Here is a 17,345-nt window from a genome sequence, read left to right as displayed (position 1 = left end):
AGCACTGCTGCAGTGTGAAGGGAGGTGGAGACGGGGGAACCTACAGAAGGTTGCAGGCTAACTAGCCTGAAATGCACAGCACAGCAGCAGAAAGGACACAATAGACGCTGCCTCAGACCAGGGAGAGAGGGAGAACACATCCTAAACCTCTCTTTCTCTCTCTCTCTCTCTCTCTCTCTCTCTCTCTCTCTCTCTCTCTCTCACACACACACACACACACACACACACACACACACACACACAATGAATGGTAACAGTCACGCCACATAGTTCTAAAAGCTCTGGAAAGAATTCCCAGGAGCATAGCACACCAGGTGATGCCTGGCTCACCAGATACAATCTACTCCAGTCATGTTTTCATGACCATCCCTGTAGGAAGAGGAGTGGCATCTGCCTGTGTCTTGGCCTCTATAGCTCTTGTCAGGAAAGAGCATGTGTCATACAAAAGCTGGTGAAAGAGTGTCCAAGAGCTTGAGGTCAGGCATTATTAACAAGTCCTGGGTTTAAATTCTAGCCCTCTCGGGTACCTGTGTGTCAGACTGAGAAGGCATTCAATATTTCTGCGATGGCTATTCTTAGTTGTCAACTTGACTCTATCTGGAATTACTTCAAAAATGGAGGGCATGACAGTGAGAGATTTCTGCTTAATTTGAAGTAGAATATTCCACTTCTAACTCAGATCTTGAGGTTCTGCTGGAACCCATGTAAGGACACAGAAGAAGAAAGCTGTTGCTCTTTGCCTGTTTCCAGTCCATTCCTTCACTAGCATGAGAGCCTGCTTCTCTGGAATCCCAGCATCTGCTGGAGACCAGCTGAGACATCTGGCCTCATGGACTGAGTGACTACTGGATTCCTGGACCTTCCATTCACAGCCAGCCACTGTTGGATTAGCTGGAGCACAGCCTAAAACTCATCCTAATAAATCCCTTTCTATCCATAGAGAGGGATTCATCCTGTAGGTTCTGTTATTCTAGAGAACCCTGACAAATATACTTGCTGAGCATCCCCTCCATTTGGGGGCAACATGGGTTTGCCAGAAGCCAGGCAGGCAAGAGCTGATAAGACCTCACGGGGCCCAGGGACACAGGGCCATGCCTCCACCATGCACAGCTATTAATCTTGGCTCTGGAAATGACCTCTGTTAAAATGTGGTTGTGCCTGGAAAGGCAAAAAAAAAAAAAAAAAAAATCAACCCTCCCAAGCCCTCCTGAGTACCCTGAAGACTTAGAATCCGGCTTCACTGCACGGAGATGCTAGCTACTAGTGCACGCCGCTCACTTCCACGGACCTTGTCTCCTTCACACCTATACCCGCGTTCTCTTAAGGATACAGCAAGGAAAGCTAAGCCCACTTGGGTATGTCCACTGACCTGTGAGGTGCTCCAGAGCATCGAATCCATGCTTCAACGCTATTATATCAAGGAATGATATGGTGCCATCTTCGAACCTGTGGGGAACAAGCTGTCAAGCCTTGGCCAACACAATCCACATGCATTCTGTGTTAGGTGAAGGCATTTGGGCGTGTTGATAGCTCCCTTCTGTGGCTTACTGACTCTCCCCACCACGGGAGGAGTTTTGCATGCCAAAGCCCACCTGGCTGCCCCTGGCCCTAACTAGCTCTGCAGCCTTTACAACTCCTTCAGGCATCCTACGGTGGGCTGCGGGTGACAGAGGACACCACAATACAGTCGCTGCCTTGAAATACATCCCAGGAAGAACTTGGACAAAATTGGCCACAAACTCTTGAAATACTCAACTCTGACCACAAGAGGGCACCACTGACAGACATCAAGTCAAGCCGACCCCACTGAGTCCCTGTGAGGCACTTGAGTCTCTAGTTCCAAAATGTCTGGAAGTGCAGGTTTGGGTTAAATATGAAGGTCTCATTAATACCAATGATTGTAACCTTCTTTATTGACAAAACGTTTGTTATGTTTGCACTTCATAATCATTAACTTCATCAGCACCTTCATTAATTCATCTCTGACAGTTCACTGTGCCTCAGGCTTTGTTCCAGGCACTAAGCACACAGCAGTGAACTGATAAGCAGGCCCCTTTCCCACAACATCACAGCCTATAAAACAGGGAACAAGGCTCAGCAAACAGAGGCAGAGAAAACAAGCCGCAGCACAGAGACGTGTGGGCAAGCTGAGTCCTCACTAATGAAGGTTTAAGTGGAGGCTAAGTAGAAGTCAGAAGGAGTCTGACTTCAGAAGATGTCAGCCTGAGAGTTTCCAGGGGAAAAGGCCTTCTACAGAGAAAGGGACCCTGCACGGTCCTTCACAGAAGCCTGACGCAGTACCAGGGGGGTCTGGACAGCAGCAGGACGGCGGCAGGAGATGTCAGAGGAGAGACGCTGGACGGCTCTAATGTGACTTCAGCAAAATCTACACGACCAGGGTATGGTCAAGACGATAAAGACTTCAAAGGCCATCCTCAATTGCTGAGTAATGTGGAAAGCAGGCAACAGCAGCCATGCACTGAACTGTACGGTCTAGAAGGCGGAAACATGGTCCCTTCACCCCTTGATACGCCTGTGTATTGAGCTTTTCATTTCTAGCTCATTCTAGGGCGTGCAGGATGGGCTTTAAAAAGCAAGCAATAGCCGGGCGGTGGTGGCGCATGCCTTTAATCCCAGCACTCGGGAGGCAGAGGCAGGCGGATCTCTGAGTTCGAGGCCAGCCTGGTCTACAAGAGCTAGTTCCAGGACAGGCTCTAAAAAAGCTGCAGAGAAACCCTGTCTCGAAAAACCAAAAAAGAAAAAAGAAAAAAAAAAGCAAGCAATACTGTCTGTTCTCTGCACATCTGGGTGTGCTCTGGCTAAAAGAGCTCCATCTGAAGCAAAGGAGTATGGTCTGATGCAGCCCAGCCCTCCCAGATCCACCCCCTTGAGCTGCTCCGTTCTCCAGGCCTTTGGGTCCCCTAGTTAGCCAGCTCTGTGATGTGAATAAAAATGACCCCAATAGGCCCATAAGGAGTAGCGCTACTAGGAGGTGTGACCTTGTTGGACTAAGTATGGCTTTCTTGGAGGAGGTGTGTCACTAGAAGGTGAGCTTTGAGTTCTCAGAAGCCCAAACCTGGCCAGTGAGTCACTGACACTTCCTGTTGCCTATGGATCAGGATGTAGAACTCTCAACTCCTTCCCCAGCACCATGCCGGCCTGCGTGCTGCCATGCTTCCCACCATGACTACAATGCACTGATGCTCTGAACTGTAAGGCAGCCCCAGTTAAATGTTTTCCTGTTTAAGGGTCATCATGGTGTCTCTTCACAGCAATAAAACCCTCAGACACCAGGTTAAATCATAGTGAGTCTTTATCCTGTAATTTACATTGAGTGAGAACGGTCCCCATAGGCACCCATGTTTGAATGCTTGGTCCCCAGTTGGTGGAGCTGTTCAGAAAAGATTAGGAGGTGTGGCCTCACTGGAGGAGGTGTGTCATTGGGGGTGGGTTCTGAGGTTTCAAAAGCCAGGCCCAGTCTCATTTTCTTTCTGCTGAGTACGTAAGCTAAGATGTCAGCTCTCAGCTGCTGCTTCTGTGCTGTGCCTGCCACATGACGGTCATGAACTGACCCCCTGAAACTGGAAGCAAAAAGCAGCTAAATGCCTTCTTCTGCAAGCTGCCTTGGTCATGATGCCCCTTCACACCAATAGAACAATACCTAAGACACAGTGTATCACAAATGCTATTTTTTTCTCACTTAGTTATTCTCATAATACACTGCTACACTTGGGTTCAAAAGGTTTTATATTAGCATTCTTAGTTTAAGGGTAGGGGGAGTTTGTTAGCTTCCTTGCTTGTTTTGAGGAGGTGATTATATTTTGTTTTTCATTGGTGTTGCTTTTCTTTTAAGACAGGGCTCCTATAGCCATGGCTGGCCTCAAATTCCCTGTGTAGCTAAGGATGACCTGGAGTTGAAAATCTTCTTGCCTCCACCTCCCAAGGGCTAGGATGACAAAAGTCACCTGTGTTTGTCACCACACAGGTTCACAATTCTGTATTAGAATATTCACTCTGAGCCAGGCGGTAGTGGTGCACGCCTTTAATCCCAGCACTTGGGAGGCAGAGGCAGGTGGATATCTGTGAGTTCCAGGCTAGCCTGGTCTACAAGAGCTAGTTCCAGGACAGGCTCCAAAAGCTAGAGGAACCCTGTCTCGAAAAACCAAAAAGAAGAAGAAGAGGAGGAGGAGGAGGAGGAGGAGGAGGAGGAGGAGGAGGAGGAGGAGGAGGAGGAGGAGGAGAAGGAGAAGGAGAAGAAGAAGAAGAAGAAGAAGAAGAAGAAGAAGAAGAAGAAGAAGAAGAAGAAGAAGAAGAAGAAGAAGAAGAAGAAGAAGAAGAAGAAGAAGAAGAAGTCTGTTTCTACTAACTTGAAATGTAGAACATTCACTCTGGAGAAATCCTAAATGGAAGATATTTCCAACAGCCTCCTAATATGTTCTGATGCCCATTTGTTTACATAAAAGAGCACAAGTTTCTGAGCAGTCAAGCCTTATGCAGACACAGGAACTGGGCGGGGAATGAGTCCATATCTCTGTAGCCTATTAGCACCTGGTCTGTCTAACTCTGACTCTACCAGCTGTGTGCGACCCTGAATCTGCACCTGGACGCTGGGCATGGGATGGGAATCTAAGCCTCGGGAAGGTGCCCAGCAAGAGCCATACAGCCCTTCCTGCAGCCTGGGGAGAAGGCTTCAGACCTGGAAGGCAAATGGCAGCCTGCCCTCGGTGTTTTTGGTAACTTCTCGGCCTGGCTCACAGACATTGCCACCAACACTGCTTCCCAGGTTTGGGCTTTGGATTTAGTTCATTCATGCTGAGGAGCGGAGCAGAGTTCACTCGAGCCGCTGGGAAACTGAGTTTGCTGTGAACTGCTTGCACATGCGTTCAGAGCCGCATCTTTAACCATCCTTGTTTCTCACTATCACCTCTCACCAGTGCCGAGGTCAAAGCCCAGCACCCATGGCTCTTACTTCTCTGCAGGGTTTTCAAGCTACACACAGGGCAGAGCTCACCAAGAAACCCATGGCACACTCCAGCTGATCTCTGCCTCCCAAATCTGAGCCCCGCCCCCGACTGTCCTACGGTGACATCAAACTCCCTTGACCTGTGTTCCAAACCTGGGCTCAGCTTGCACAATCTTACTGGTCATTCATGCCAGCTTGCCTTTGTTAAGGACACAGAACATGCCACGGCAAAGTTACCTTTCTGCCACCGACGGTCTGGGAATGTAAAAGTCCTCTCCTGCCAGGTAGGCGGCTGCGGTTCCTCCTCCGAAGTAGCCTTTCCTCAGCAGGGGAGCCACGCGCTTACTGACTAGCAGAGCGCCCAGGCCTGTGGGAAGCCCAAAGATCTTGTAGAAGGAGACGGGGACAAAGTCAGGCTGGTGAGCCGACAGATCCAAGGGGGAGGTGCTGACGTAGGAGGCTGCATCGAGCAGCACAAACCACCTCCCAGACACACTCACAGGGCTCCTCCGCCCAGACTTGACCTCTTCTATCCATGACAGTGGGTATCTGGTGCCTGAGAAGTTGCTCTGAGCTGGGTAACAGAAGAGGTGTGGGAGCTGACAGTCAGGATCGCAGGCTCCGGCACCCTTTTCCTCCAGTGACCACATGTCCTCTGGCTTGACTGGGGTGGACGTGACATTCATGGCTGAAGCTACCTTCCTCATTCCCACCACAGAGGTATGGTTGTCGGTGAGGTAACAGAAGTGGCTGCCACAGTTCTTTGGGGTCTGGGACACCCACGGAAATGCCTCTGCCACTAGTCTGAGAGCGGCTGTGCTCCCGGATGTGAAGATCACGGTGTAGTCCTCCGGGGTGGTGTGGAAGTGGGACAGGATCCTGGGAAGAACCACAGTGTCACAGCGGGGCCTCTGCTCCACACCGAGTATTTCCAAGTGTTTTAGGTCTACTCAACAGGGCGTCTCTACCTCCAGGATGCCTAGTCACAGTGTGTTGTTGAGGCAGGGCAGAGAAAGTCACACCATAGAGGCTGGCCTTGAACTTTCTAATTAGCTAAGGATAACCTTGAATTCTTGAAAAGATCAAATTTAAACCTCTTGCCTCTGGAGTCCCATCTCTGCTTGAACACAGCAGAATTTACAACATAGGGTTGAAGCTGAAGCTTGCCTAAATCCCAAGAGGCCTGGGTTCACGCCCAAGTATTTCATAAACCCAAGGTGGTACTGTACCCTGCCAATACCAAAAAGGAGATGGGGGCAGGAAAGATGATAAATTCAAGGACATCTTCAGCAACCTAGTTAGTTCAGAGCCAGTACAAGATACATGAGATCCTGCCTCAAAAACAAACAACAAACAGACAAAAAACAGAAGACAAAAACAAAAACAAAACAACAACAAAAATCTCCAGAGCAGACTCAGGTACCAGATTAGATCTTCTCAATAAATGAATTCCAATTTTTTTTTAAAATCTCTAAGGGGACTGGAAAGATGACTCAGCATTTTAAAGCATTTCTTGCTTCTGCAAAACACCCAGGTTTATTCCCAGCACCCACCTGGCAGCTCACAACCATAATAGCCCCAGTCTCAAGGGTCCTAACACCCTCTTCTGACCTGTGCATGAGGCATGAGCATAGTGCACATACATATACATGTGGTGATATTTTGTTTGTGCTCTAACAAATAAAAACTTGCCTGAAGATCAGAGGGCAGAGCTAGCCACTAGTTAGCCGTAGAGGCCAGACACTGGTAGCACACACCTTTAATCCCAGCACTTGGGAGGTGGAAGCAGGATCAGGAGTTCAAGACCACCCTGGGCTACAAGAGATTTAACCAGTCTAAAAGAAAAACAGAGCTCACACCTTTGATCCCAGCACTAGGGAGGTGGGGACAGGAGGTAATACAGCTGGGCAGGGAGAGGAATATAAGGAAGGAGGAGACAGAAGTCAGCCTCTTTGAGGATTCGATAGAGGTAAAAAGCTCTAGTGGCTGGCGGCTCTGCTTCTCTGATCTTTCTGCTTTCACCCCCTAATAGCTGACTTAGGGTTTCTATTATTAAAAGCAATTAGAATTCATGCTACATGTATATATAGGCAAAACACTCATAGACATCAAATAAAATAAATAATTCTAAACAAAGTTTTATATTTACAATAACCTGAATATTTTGTACTTCACCTTCATCTTTGTACTTCTGCTTACTCTATTACCATGAATTTTTAAAATATACTTATTCATTCATTATTTTCTTATGTGTGTATCTGAACATATGTATAAACACCATGCGTGTGCAGGAACCCATGGAACACAGAAGAATAAAAGCCCCAAGAATTCATGATGGGCAGTTATGAGCACCTTGTGGGTGCTGGGAACAAAACCTGGGTCCTCTGCAAGAGTAGTAAGCATTCTAACCTCTGAGTGCCTCTCCAGCCTCTAACACAATGAACTTTAGTTCAGCAGCCTGTTTTATATTGCTTTTACTACTGGTGCCCTGATCCAAAACTAGAATCACTTTCAAACTTGAAATAATTTGAATTTTGTTGATTTAGGTAACATACATTGTGGATATTATTTACCAGTAACCAGCTATTATGCATGGGGAACAATGAAAGAGCTCTCTAGACGCAAAACCTAGTGAAAATAATGGGATAGGTGAGCACAGTGGTGCATGCCTGCAGTTCCAGCACGTGGACATCGGAGGCAGGAGGACCAGGAGTTCATGGCCAGCATTGCTACAAAAGAGCTAGAGGCAAGCTACCAGATAGCCTGTCTCAAGATGATAATGGGATTATGAATACATAAACCTGACTTATAAAACAGAAAGAGAAAGGAAAACCAGAAAATGGTGCTTCTTTCTGAAGGCACAGCTGGGGGCCTGGGCCACCCCTGTCACTCCAGCCCCCACTCAGAGCCGCCATCCCTGCTGTACTTACGTCCTCTGTCTTCTGGACTCCTGGCTATTGTCATTCACATGTTACTTGTTAGCTGAATCCTTTCTGAACCCCCTCAGAAGGTCTGTGGGACAGAGGCCTCTGCTAGAAGGCCAGTCCACCTAGGTAGCCATCTTAGGCAGACATCCCTGGGGCTCACCTGTAGCGGACCTGCTCCACGGTGTCATGGGTAAGCTTGCTGGTGATGTTCTGGCTGTGAGGATTGCCTGGCGGGTTACAGAGACGATAATGAGATGGCCTCTCCCTGTGTTCCTTCAAAGCCCTCTCCCTCAAGAACTGAAAACGCAAAAGTCACATATGGTCCAATAATTCCACTCCTGGTCCGTACTCAAAAGGAAAAAATGCTTATATCCATATAGACTGCACAAGTGTTCATACCGGCTCTATTCATAAAGCCAAATTCTGGAAGGAGAAGAAGCGGCCAGTGATTGTGAACAGGTAGACAAAGTACAACATTCCCCACACAGTGGGCAACTATTTGACAACAGAGAGAGAGAGAGAGAGAGAGAGAGAGAGAGAGAGAGAGAGAGAGAGAGAGAGAGAGAGAGAGGAAGGAAGGAAGGAAGGAAGGAAGGAAGGAAGGAAGGAAGGAAGGAAGGAAGGAAGGGAAAAACAAACCACTGACTATAACAGGAAGGAACATCAAAAACATACTGAGCTTTTTATAGTACAGAAGGTGCTGTGCTGGCTGCCGGGAGAAAAACTATGCCCGCCACTGTGATAGTGCCGTAACTACAATGAAGGCAGCGGCTGCTTTCTGATCAAGGCCGTGGCATCACATCTAGAACCGTAAATCTGACCAAAAGCCTGTGGCTTAGGGATGCCATAGGCCCTGGTAGGGCACCTATGGTTGTTACTCTAATAAATAGACACCATGTGCCTGTCAAGCTGCCTTCTAAATGTTAGTATTCATGCCCACTCTTTCTATCCCAGCTAGCAGCCTGAGGGACTCGGCAGACTTTCCCATGGCTTTTTCCTCAGGTTAGTTTTTAACCCTGTGCCTTTAGGATCACCTGGACCACCTGGATCTTGAAGCTGCCATCTCTCAGGCTAATCGCTATCCCACAGTTATGGCTTTTGTTAAGGTAGCAGGATGATTTCAGGTCTCTTCGCAAATCATAGATGAAAATCAAGATAAAATCCCTCAGTGGCCCCCTCTCTGGGGACTTCCTCAAATTTAAAGAGCTCCTGACCGTCCAGAGTGAAGACTCAAACCCCTGTGTGTATCCGTAGCATAACAGGACCGTCGTGAACAAGGGCATCGTGGGATGGGAAGACCAGGACTTAGGCCCTGGAGCCAAATCGCCTAGAGATAAATAGCTCCTGCGGCCCTATTCCCTCAACTCCAGAACTTTGCGAACTTACAGCATTAGGTTAGTTACTTGCCCCTTCTGGAGCTCCGTTTGCTCGCATGTAAATCAAGATATTGGGAGACTATTCCTGGGGAGACATAAACATCAGAGGCAGGATCAAGGCGAAAGAAAAAATCCACCCAAGACCAGCTTGAAGAGCCAGTGAGTTTCCTGAGGTCACTCACAAGAGTGTGGGTCACTCAACAACAGATGCACATGCCCTGGGCAAGTTACAGGCAACTTTACCAGCTAGAGAATGGTCCCAACACAGTCAATTGTTTTTCTTTTGTATAAACCCTGGGGATGGTGGTGGCTTTGGGGATCTTGCTACTGAATCCTGTGAGCCCTTCCATTAGCCTTCCACAGGGACCATCAATGGGTCCCCATCCTGTGAGGGACTCATACAGGTGACCAGAGGTCCTCTGATTCAAGATGGAGGCCATGTCCTACCTAGAGGAACCACATAACAGCTACACAACATAAACTTAATAGCACAACCCATGGCTCTTGGAGTGTCATACAAATGCATGACAATAATACATGCCACATATTTAGGCAGCACCTGATATATGACAAGTGCTCAGTGAATGGCACACTGATCAACTGATATTAGCATTATTTGTCTCTTTTGGTTTATCTTCTGAGCACACTATGCTGATGCTTCCTAGAATAATGGCCACCACAGCATCATCTACAGAGGCCTGAGTAGCCCTACCCCATCAGCCTATCCATCCAGACATTCATTCTCCTCCCCTCTGTGGTCTTAGATCTTGGCTTTTGCTGCTACAGCTTCCTGCATGATGTCTCCTTCTGTTGTCCCAGTGAATTCTGGCTCACCATCCAACAACAGTTCCCCTCCCAACTCCCCTAACATGCACACTGCCAACCCTATTGTGATGTAGGTGGGTCTTCTTTCTATGTGTTGCTTTCATTGGTTAATTAATAAAGAAACTGCTTGGCCTGATAGGTCAGAACATAGGTGGGTGGAGTAGACAGAATAGAATGCTGGGAAGAAGGCAATGAGTCAGACGCCATGATTCTTCAGCCTGAGATAGATGTAGGCTAGAATCTTTCCTGGTAAGCCACCACCTCGTGGTGCTACACAGATTAATAGAAATGGGTTAATCAAGCCGGGCAGTGGTGGCGCACACCTTTAATCCCAGCACTCGGGAGGCAGAGGCAGTGTAGCTCTGTGAGTTCGAGGCCAGCCTGGTCTACAAGAGCTAGTTCCAGGACAGGCTCTAAAGTCACAGAGAAACCCTGTCTCGAAAAATCAAAAAAAAAAAAAAAGAAGAAAGAAATGGGTTAATCAAGATGTGAGAATTGGCTAATAAGAAGCTGAAACTAATGGTCCAGGCAGTGTTTAAATGAATATAGTTTCCGTGTAATTATTTTGGGTAAAGCTAGCCGGTGGCCAGGAGCCAGGCAGCAGTAAGTGGCCCGCTCCTCCTTCTACACTATTGTCTTTCCGCAAACGCAGGTGACCATGATGCCAGCCTCCTTTGTGCATTGCCTTTTGAACAGTTGCTAAGCACATGTAGGTGAAATCATTTGATTAAGGTCTTGTCCTCCAGGTCTGGACCAAAATCTCCACCAAAATAGGAACTATGTTTTCTTCTGATGTTATAACACAAACCACACACCATAGTGGCTCAAGGAATGTATAGCATGAGTGAACGAATGTTCATCATGCTCCCCTACCCTCTGCACCAGACAGTGTTTAACTACCCCAAACATGGCACTTTCAAACTAAGATTCTCTTCCTGACACCAGCCCATTCTGGAAGTGGTCTGTGTGTCCCTGAGCTGGAACTTTCTACCTCAAGCACATGTATATGATGCACAATGACTCAGAGTACTGGCCTGACCCTTTATCTGACATGGGTCTGATTTGCTCCATGTACCCCCATGTACTCCATGAATCTAACATGACTAAACTCTGATTGATTGATTGATTAATGAGCTGTGTGCAGTTGGCTAAAATCTGTGTGTGTGTGTATGTGTGATATTCCTTACCATAGACATTTTCCATGAGATCCTTAGTAAAGTTTGTGAGCTGGCTCTGGGGAAACAAGGTGGCTCCTGCATGGTCAAGGTAGACAGTTCCTGGGGAAAAAATTAATCACAAATAAAGCTGCAGGTGCTTCTCCACACTTTATGTAAATCTGACCCATGTGAATACGCTGTTACCATTCTTTTATTTCATCTTGTCTCCATTTGTTTCTTCATTTGTTTTTGAGACAGGATTTCACATATCTCATGCTGGCCTCAAATTCTCTATGTGGTCAACGGATGCCTTTAAATTCTTGATCCTCCTGCCTCCACCTCCCCAGAGCTAGGACTCCAGATGTGCAGCACCACAGCCACCTTTCAACACAGCTGGTATCCCTGAACTTCTTGATGGGTGTTTCTCAATATACGCACGCAGCCCTGAGGAGCCTACCTGATAAACAGCCCTCTCACAGCCAGGAAGTGCCCAGCAGACCTTGGTGACCAATGACGACACAACAGTTTCACGCTCATTCAGGAAGATCCTGCTTTGTTTGGCTGGGGCTCAACAGTTAATCTTGCAAAAGAAGGCAACTGAGTGAGGTGAACCAGATATCTGATCTTAGGAGGCCAACAGGGCAAATCCAAGTTAACCAGCCAAAGAGAATCTTGGCTCACCCACCGGCCTTTCTGGACCCCTGTCCTGGCATCTAAAGGGGAGTGATGGTTTAGTAGGTAGTTGACAGTACCCAGCTGGATGCCTGGAACACAGTAAACACAGTTTTCAGAGTGAAGAAAAGCAGGCAACTGATCTGAAAGCCAACTAGCATTAGTTGTAGAAAGAGAAGTCAAACAACTTTTATTTTCTTTGATATACTTGGCTGTTTCATTAGCTCTGAATTAATATTCAGAGATAGATAGAGAAGAGGTGGAGGGAAAGGGGGAAAGAGGGAAAGGGAAGGAACAGGAAGAGGGGGGAAGAAGGAGAGAGGCCAGGATTTCTTCTGGGCCATGCACCTTTTATCGCCAGTCAGCACCCGAAGCTGGAAGACCTGCTCCAGCCACAGCTGGATACTCAGTACACCCTCTTCATTAGGACCAGGAAACCCCTAGCCAACTACTCATGCAAAACCTTTCAGCTCCTACACTGTACACATTTAATTGCTCACAGTCATCAATTAAGCAGGTACATTTTCAACCCTGCAGAAAATCTTCAGGGCGGGAAAGAAGGTGTGGGGGCTAGACCATTCTAGCTCGTTGGGTTGGTTGTTACTCCCCCGACCTCTCTCCAGCTTATTTCTACGGAGAAAAAGGTGAATACGCACCAGCATTTTCAGAGGTTGGAAAAAGCACCTGTTTAGTTCGCGGACTTCTACTTCAGGGATGGAAAGGTTTCTCAGTGGGTAGAGCAAGCACCGCTCAAGTCTGAGATCAGAGTTCCATCCCTGAGATGGGCATTAAGAAAGCTGGGTGTGGCAGTGCACACCTGCAGGGAGGTGGAGGCAGGGTTCACTGGCTAGGCAGCCTAGACAGTCAGCAAACTACAGACCAGTGAGACCCTGTATAGTGGTATATTATTTGTATTTTGATAAATAAGTCTTACCTGAAGGCCAGAGGCAAAGATAAAGCCACTAGAGGTCAGGCAATGGTGACACACATCTTTAATCCCAGGATTTGGGAGATAGAGGCAAGTGGATCTCTGTGAGTTCAAAGCCACCATGGACTACACAATAACAATGCAGCAATAAATCCAGGTCGTGGTGGCCTACCCCTTTAATCCCAGTACTAAGGAGTCATTTGCCTTAATCCCAGCACTAGAGGGAATATACACTGGGAGGAGAAAGATGCTGTTTTAGTTTGCAGCCGCCCAGCCTTGGTAGAGGGAAGACTTCTCTAGTGGCTTAGCTGCTTTGCTTTTCTGGTTTTGGGGTTGAACCCCAATTTCTCTCTCTGGGTTTTTATTAATCATGCTACAACTCTACCTCAAGAAATAAGGTAGAGTGACAGAGGAAGACACTTGCCACGTTCTCTTGTCTCCATACACATAAGTGCACACACACAGAGTGTATTTCAAGCCAGGCGTGGTAATGCACATCTTTAATCCCAACACCCAACAAACAGAAGCAGATGATCTCTGTGATTAAAGGCAAGCCTCGTCTACATAGAAATTTCCAGGCCAGCACAATACACAGATCTCTCTCTCTCTCTCTCTCTCTCTCTCTCTCTCTCTCTCTCTCTCTCTCTCTCTCTCTCTCTCTCTTCCCACCACCTCTGGGGGGGGGGGGCTGTCTACCTCAACCACAATGCATTCAGGGAATTCTCTAAATAAATAAAGGATCCATCTGGGTATAGTGACTCTCACCTGCAATCCTACCACTTGAGAGACTGAGGCAGGAAAATTGTCACAAGATTGAGGCCAGCCTGGGCTACAAAGTAAGTTCCAGGACTGAGTGCAGAGTTAGACTATCAAAAAAAAAAAAGAGAAAGAAAGAAAGAAAGAAAGAAAGAAAGAAAGAAAGAAAGAAAGAAAGAAAGAGAGAAAGAAAGAAAGAGTTAAAGAACCTATATACCATCACCATGGGTGTTAAAAGACTTCAAATGCCAACCTGGAGGAGTGGCTACTACCAACTAATGTCAAGTTTGGGTGCAGCTCGCTGAGGGAAAGGAGCCAGAGGGACGTGTATATACCTTTATTAAGCGTTGAGGGTGTGAGAGATCAGGGTCGAGAGGATTTGAGAAGATTAGGGATCTGTGACACCGAAATAATTACTCCCTGGACTCTGGGATTTGCTTCAGAAAAAGAGGGGCCTGCTGCCCTCTGCACCTGCGGGTATTCATATCGGACTACTTCTGATTGGTAGGCAATTTCCCTAGTAAGGGCAGGGGAGGGAGGGAAGGATGAGGTAGCAAAGAAGCTAAGGGCTGTCTCCAAGCAGTGACAAAGCTCGGGGAAGAAGGGGGAGAAATAAGTTGGAAGGCTCCGCTCCCCCCACGCCCCCAAAGAATAATTAGTTACTATTCCATAAGGAGTAAAAGACTGTTCTACCACACACAGCAGGGACAGGCACCCCAAGGGATCAAACAAACTTGTGTATCCTGGCCTGTGACCTTCCTGCTCCACCATGGATTCTGAAGTTTGCTGAAGCACCCCCTTCCCAGTCAAGTTCCGGGACTAGTGGCGAGTTCTCAATCTGCGGCAGTAGGCCGGGCTACACCTGCAGTTAATCTGAGCTTAATTCCCGACTCAGTCAACAGGTTCCACCTGTGATCCTAAAGTGTGTGACCCGGTCCAACCCACGGGTTCACGGGCTTGTCCTGTGAAAGCTCAAATTGCATGCTTCTCTAATTCTTCAGTTTCCCAGCAAGCTAGAGCTCATGTAGAGCATTGTTCTGGCAACAGAAGAGAGAAAACTGAGGCTTGGTGCCAGGCAAGGTTGGGGCACGCCTTTAAGTCCAGAGCATCAGGAGCAGAGGAAAGAGGATCAAAAGTTCAAGGCAAACCTCGACTATGTAACGAATTCAAGGCCAACCTGGACTACGTGACTAGACAGAACATTATTTTTTCTTCCTTCCTTCCTTCTTTTCCCTTTCTTTCTTTCTTTCTTTCTTTCTTTCTTTCTTTCTTTCTTTCTTTCTTTCTTTCTCTTTTTCTTTTCTTTTTTGGTTTCTCTGTAGCTTTTGGAGCCTGTCCTGGAACTAGCTCTTGTAGACCAGGTTGGCCTCAAACTCAGAGATCCGTCTGCCTCTGCCTCCGGAGTGCTGGGATTAAGGGTGTGCGCCACCACCGCCCAGCAGAACCCTGCTTAAAATATCAACAGTAATAGTAATAATGTTTCAAAAAGAATACAGAGAAGACATCCCTAAAGAGAGAGAGGGTCGTGGCCTTGCGACACCTGTCCGCTGATAGCTGTCTCGGCGATCGCTGGTCGCCACCACAGAATCACTTTTCCAAACTGCGTGTAGTGCCCTCCCGCGCACCCCTGGCATGTGTGGGGCATCCGAGAAACACCTCTGCTCAATATCATGAATTGTGTGACCTTGGCTGAGATGGGGCCTTTAGGATGGGATATTCTCCCAGCAATAGAGGCGGGCAAAGAAAACCTATTTGAAGTGTGTGGCGAGACATAATGAAAGGCCAGGCTGGTCTCGCACCACCGAGCAGTTGTACAATTGTAGCAAGAAGTTTGCTACTGCTGAAGGGACAGCGCGGAGCCGGCTACACCCACACAATCTCTCCCAGACTTTCGATTCCTGAGTTCATCTCTTCTTGGCCTTTTAGCTAAGATCAAGTGCAAAGGGCGCCCCCAAATGGGACAGCGCGCCTCGCACGCTGGTTCCAGCCCCGCAAGCCCTCGCGCCCACCCCTCACCTGCTAAGCGGCCGAACTCCAGGTCCCGCAACTCTCTGCGCAGCCCGTAGCCGTGGGCCAGGCGCGGTGCTATGGCTTCTGGATGGCGCTGGAAGGCCGGGGGCTCAGGTCCCCTCTCTGCAGTTCCGCAGGCCATGATCCGCGCCGGCCGTCTGAAGGGTCCAGGCCACCCAGCCCGGGAAGTGCGCGAGGCCGGCGACTCAACCCGGCCGGCAGAGTGACTGAGGTCCCCACCCAGGGGCGGCGCCTCGAGGGCCAGCCTCCTCTCAGCGCGCTGACTCACCGGGCGCTTTCTTTTCTAAGCGGCCTTTGACCGCCTGGGACAGGAACCAGCTCTTCGCGGTCTCGCTACTCAGGTGACAGCCAAGACACCTGGGCGAGAGTCCTGGGATATTCCCGCGCCACTGAGGCAAGTGGAAGGAACACGGACTGCATGCCTTCTCGCAAGGCATATGTGACCCCAGTTCTCCTGGCCCAGAATCGGGGACCCTCTCCCCTTGGACTCCAGGCTCGCAAGGGACGGACACTTAGACTACTGTGGTCGCCAGCGCTCCGCGTTTCAGAGCAAAACCACTGGGCTGCTTGATAAACTCCCAGCGATTGTGCAACCTCGGAGCCCGGAAGCTCTAGTGTGACCCAGTCCAGCGCTGCTAGTGGGATGGGCTCTCCCTCCTGCACCCCGACGGCTCAGAGCACAGCGACTGTGTGCCAGGGCACTGCTGAGTCAGGCAAACCAGTAAGCACAGAGTAGAGGCCAAGGACAAGGAGGCGACAGGTGTGCCAAGTGCAACCAAGATCTGAAAACGACTGGGATGGGAAGGTGATTAGTTGTGCACTCCCTGGTGGCACGGGAAGTGTGCTCAGACAAGGCATGGTGAGGAACTAAATTCGGAGGGCATCACTAGGACACGGTTCTCAGGAATTCCATGTACTGAGGGACTAGGAAAAAGGCTCACATCCCTGCACAACAGAGAGCCCAGAATGCGGCCAGAAGTCAACAGCTGGGAGACCAGAGGGGGAACCACCAGGCCCAAGTTTGAAGCCTGGGTCAAGGTCAACCACTCCCAACCCAACGTCCTGGGTTAGGACCAAAAAATACAGCGGGATGGGTAATGGTGGCAGAGAAGCCCAGTGCTAAGTGCACCTTCTTGTTTGGTGCTGCTTGGCATTTGGGCAGGAGTGTCCTTGCCGGAGCAGTGAGGTTATGGGGCCCAGAGAATACAAAAGTAATGGAATTCAGGGACAGTGAGGTCCTGAATACTGGCTCAGGGATTGGGAGACTGGGAGCTCAGGCACAGAGGAGCAAAATGGGGCTCCATCCAGGCCATTTAAGTGGACATTGTCAGTCAGTACTAAAAATGATAATGTCAGGCTGGAGAAACAAGACACACGGAAGACTTGTGGGGGCACCTCAGGAACACAGAAAACAGGGGCAGGCAGAGTGGTGACAGTGGCACAGAGAAAGTATAGAGAGGAGAACCAGAGGACAGGTCATAGCAGCCTGTGAGGGTTAGCATAAGGTAGCTGCTTTACTGTGACCTAGTGAGGTCAGTTCTGTCAGAGCTGCCTTGCAGGGAAGGGCCAGCTCATATGGAGAAGCAGCTCATTCACCGGCAATCCCTGGAAGACCTTCACCTATTGGTCTTGGAGGAAGTCGGGGGTCCAGGCCTATCTATCATCATGAATCAAATCTCCAAACAAGTGAGCATGAGGTTGGGGTGGGTG

At 48.7% G+C, this 17,345-nt stretch overlaps 1 protein-coding gene across 2 annotated transcripts in view; it reads right to left on the bottom strand.

Moving 5' to 3' along the window:
* The window catches only part of Mocos (molybdenum cofactor sulfurase), a 46,986-nt gene extending 30,817 nt beyond the window's left edge, over window positions 1–16,169 (bottom strand). The window contains exons 1-5 of one of the 2 annotated variants that reach the window (XM_038330359.1): window positions 15,621–16,169; window positions 11,279–11,368; window positions 8,051–8,117; window positions 5,201–5,842; window positions 1,370–1,446 (exon numbers count right to left, since the gene is read on the bottom strand). In XM_038330359.1, coding sequence (XP_038186287.1) covers window positions 1,370–1,446; window positions 5,201–5,842; window positions 8,051–8,117; window positions 11,279–11,368; window positions 15,621–15,756 — 1,012 coding nt within the window. In that variant the 5' untranslated portion in view covers window positions 15,757–16,169. The remainder of the gene's footprint in view (window positions 1–1,369; window positions 1,447–5,200; window positions 5,843–8,050; window positions 8,118–11,278; window positions 11,369–15,620) is intronic. The other variant, XM_038330360.1, reaches the window with a different exon arrangement.
* Between the last annotated feature and the right edge of the window lie 1,176 nt (window positions 16,170–17,345).

Source organism: Arvicola amphibius, chromosome 5 (assembly GCF_903992535.2).
Source record: "Arvicola amphibius chromosome 5, mArvAmp1.2, whole genome shotgun sequence".
NCBI lineage: Eukaryota > Metazoa > Chordata > Mammalia > Rodentia > Cricetidae > Arvicola > Arvicola amphibius.
The sequence above is the reverse complement of the archived record's forward strand: the minus strand, read 5'-3'. Positions and strand labels throughout refer to the sequence as shown.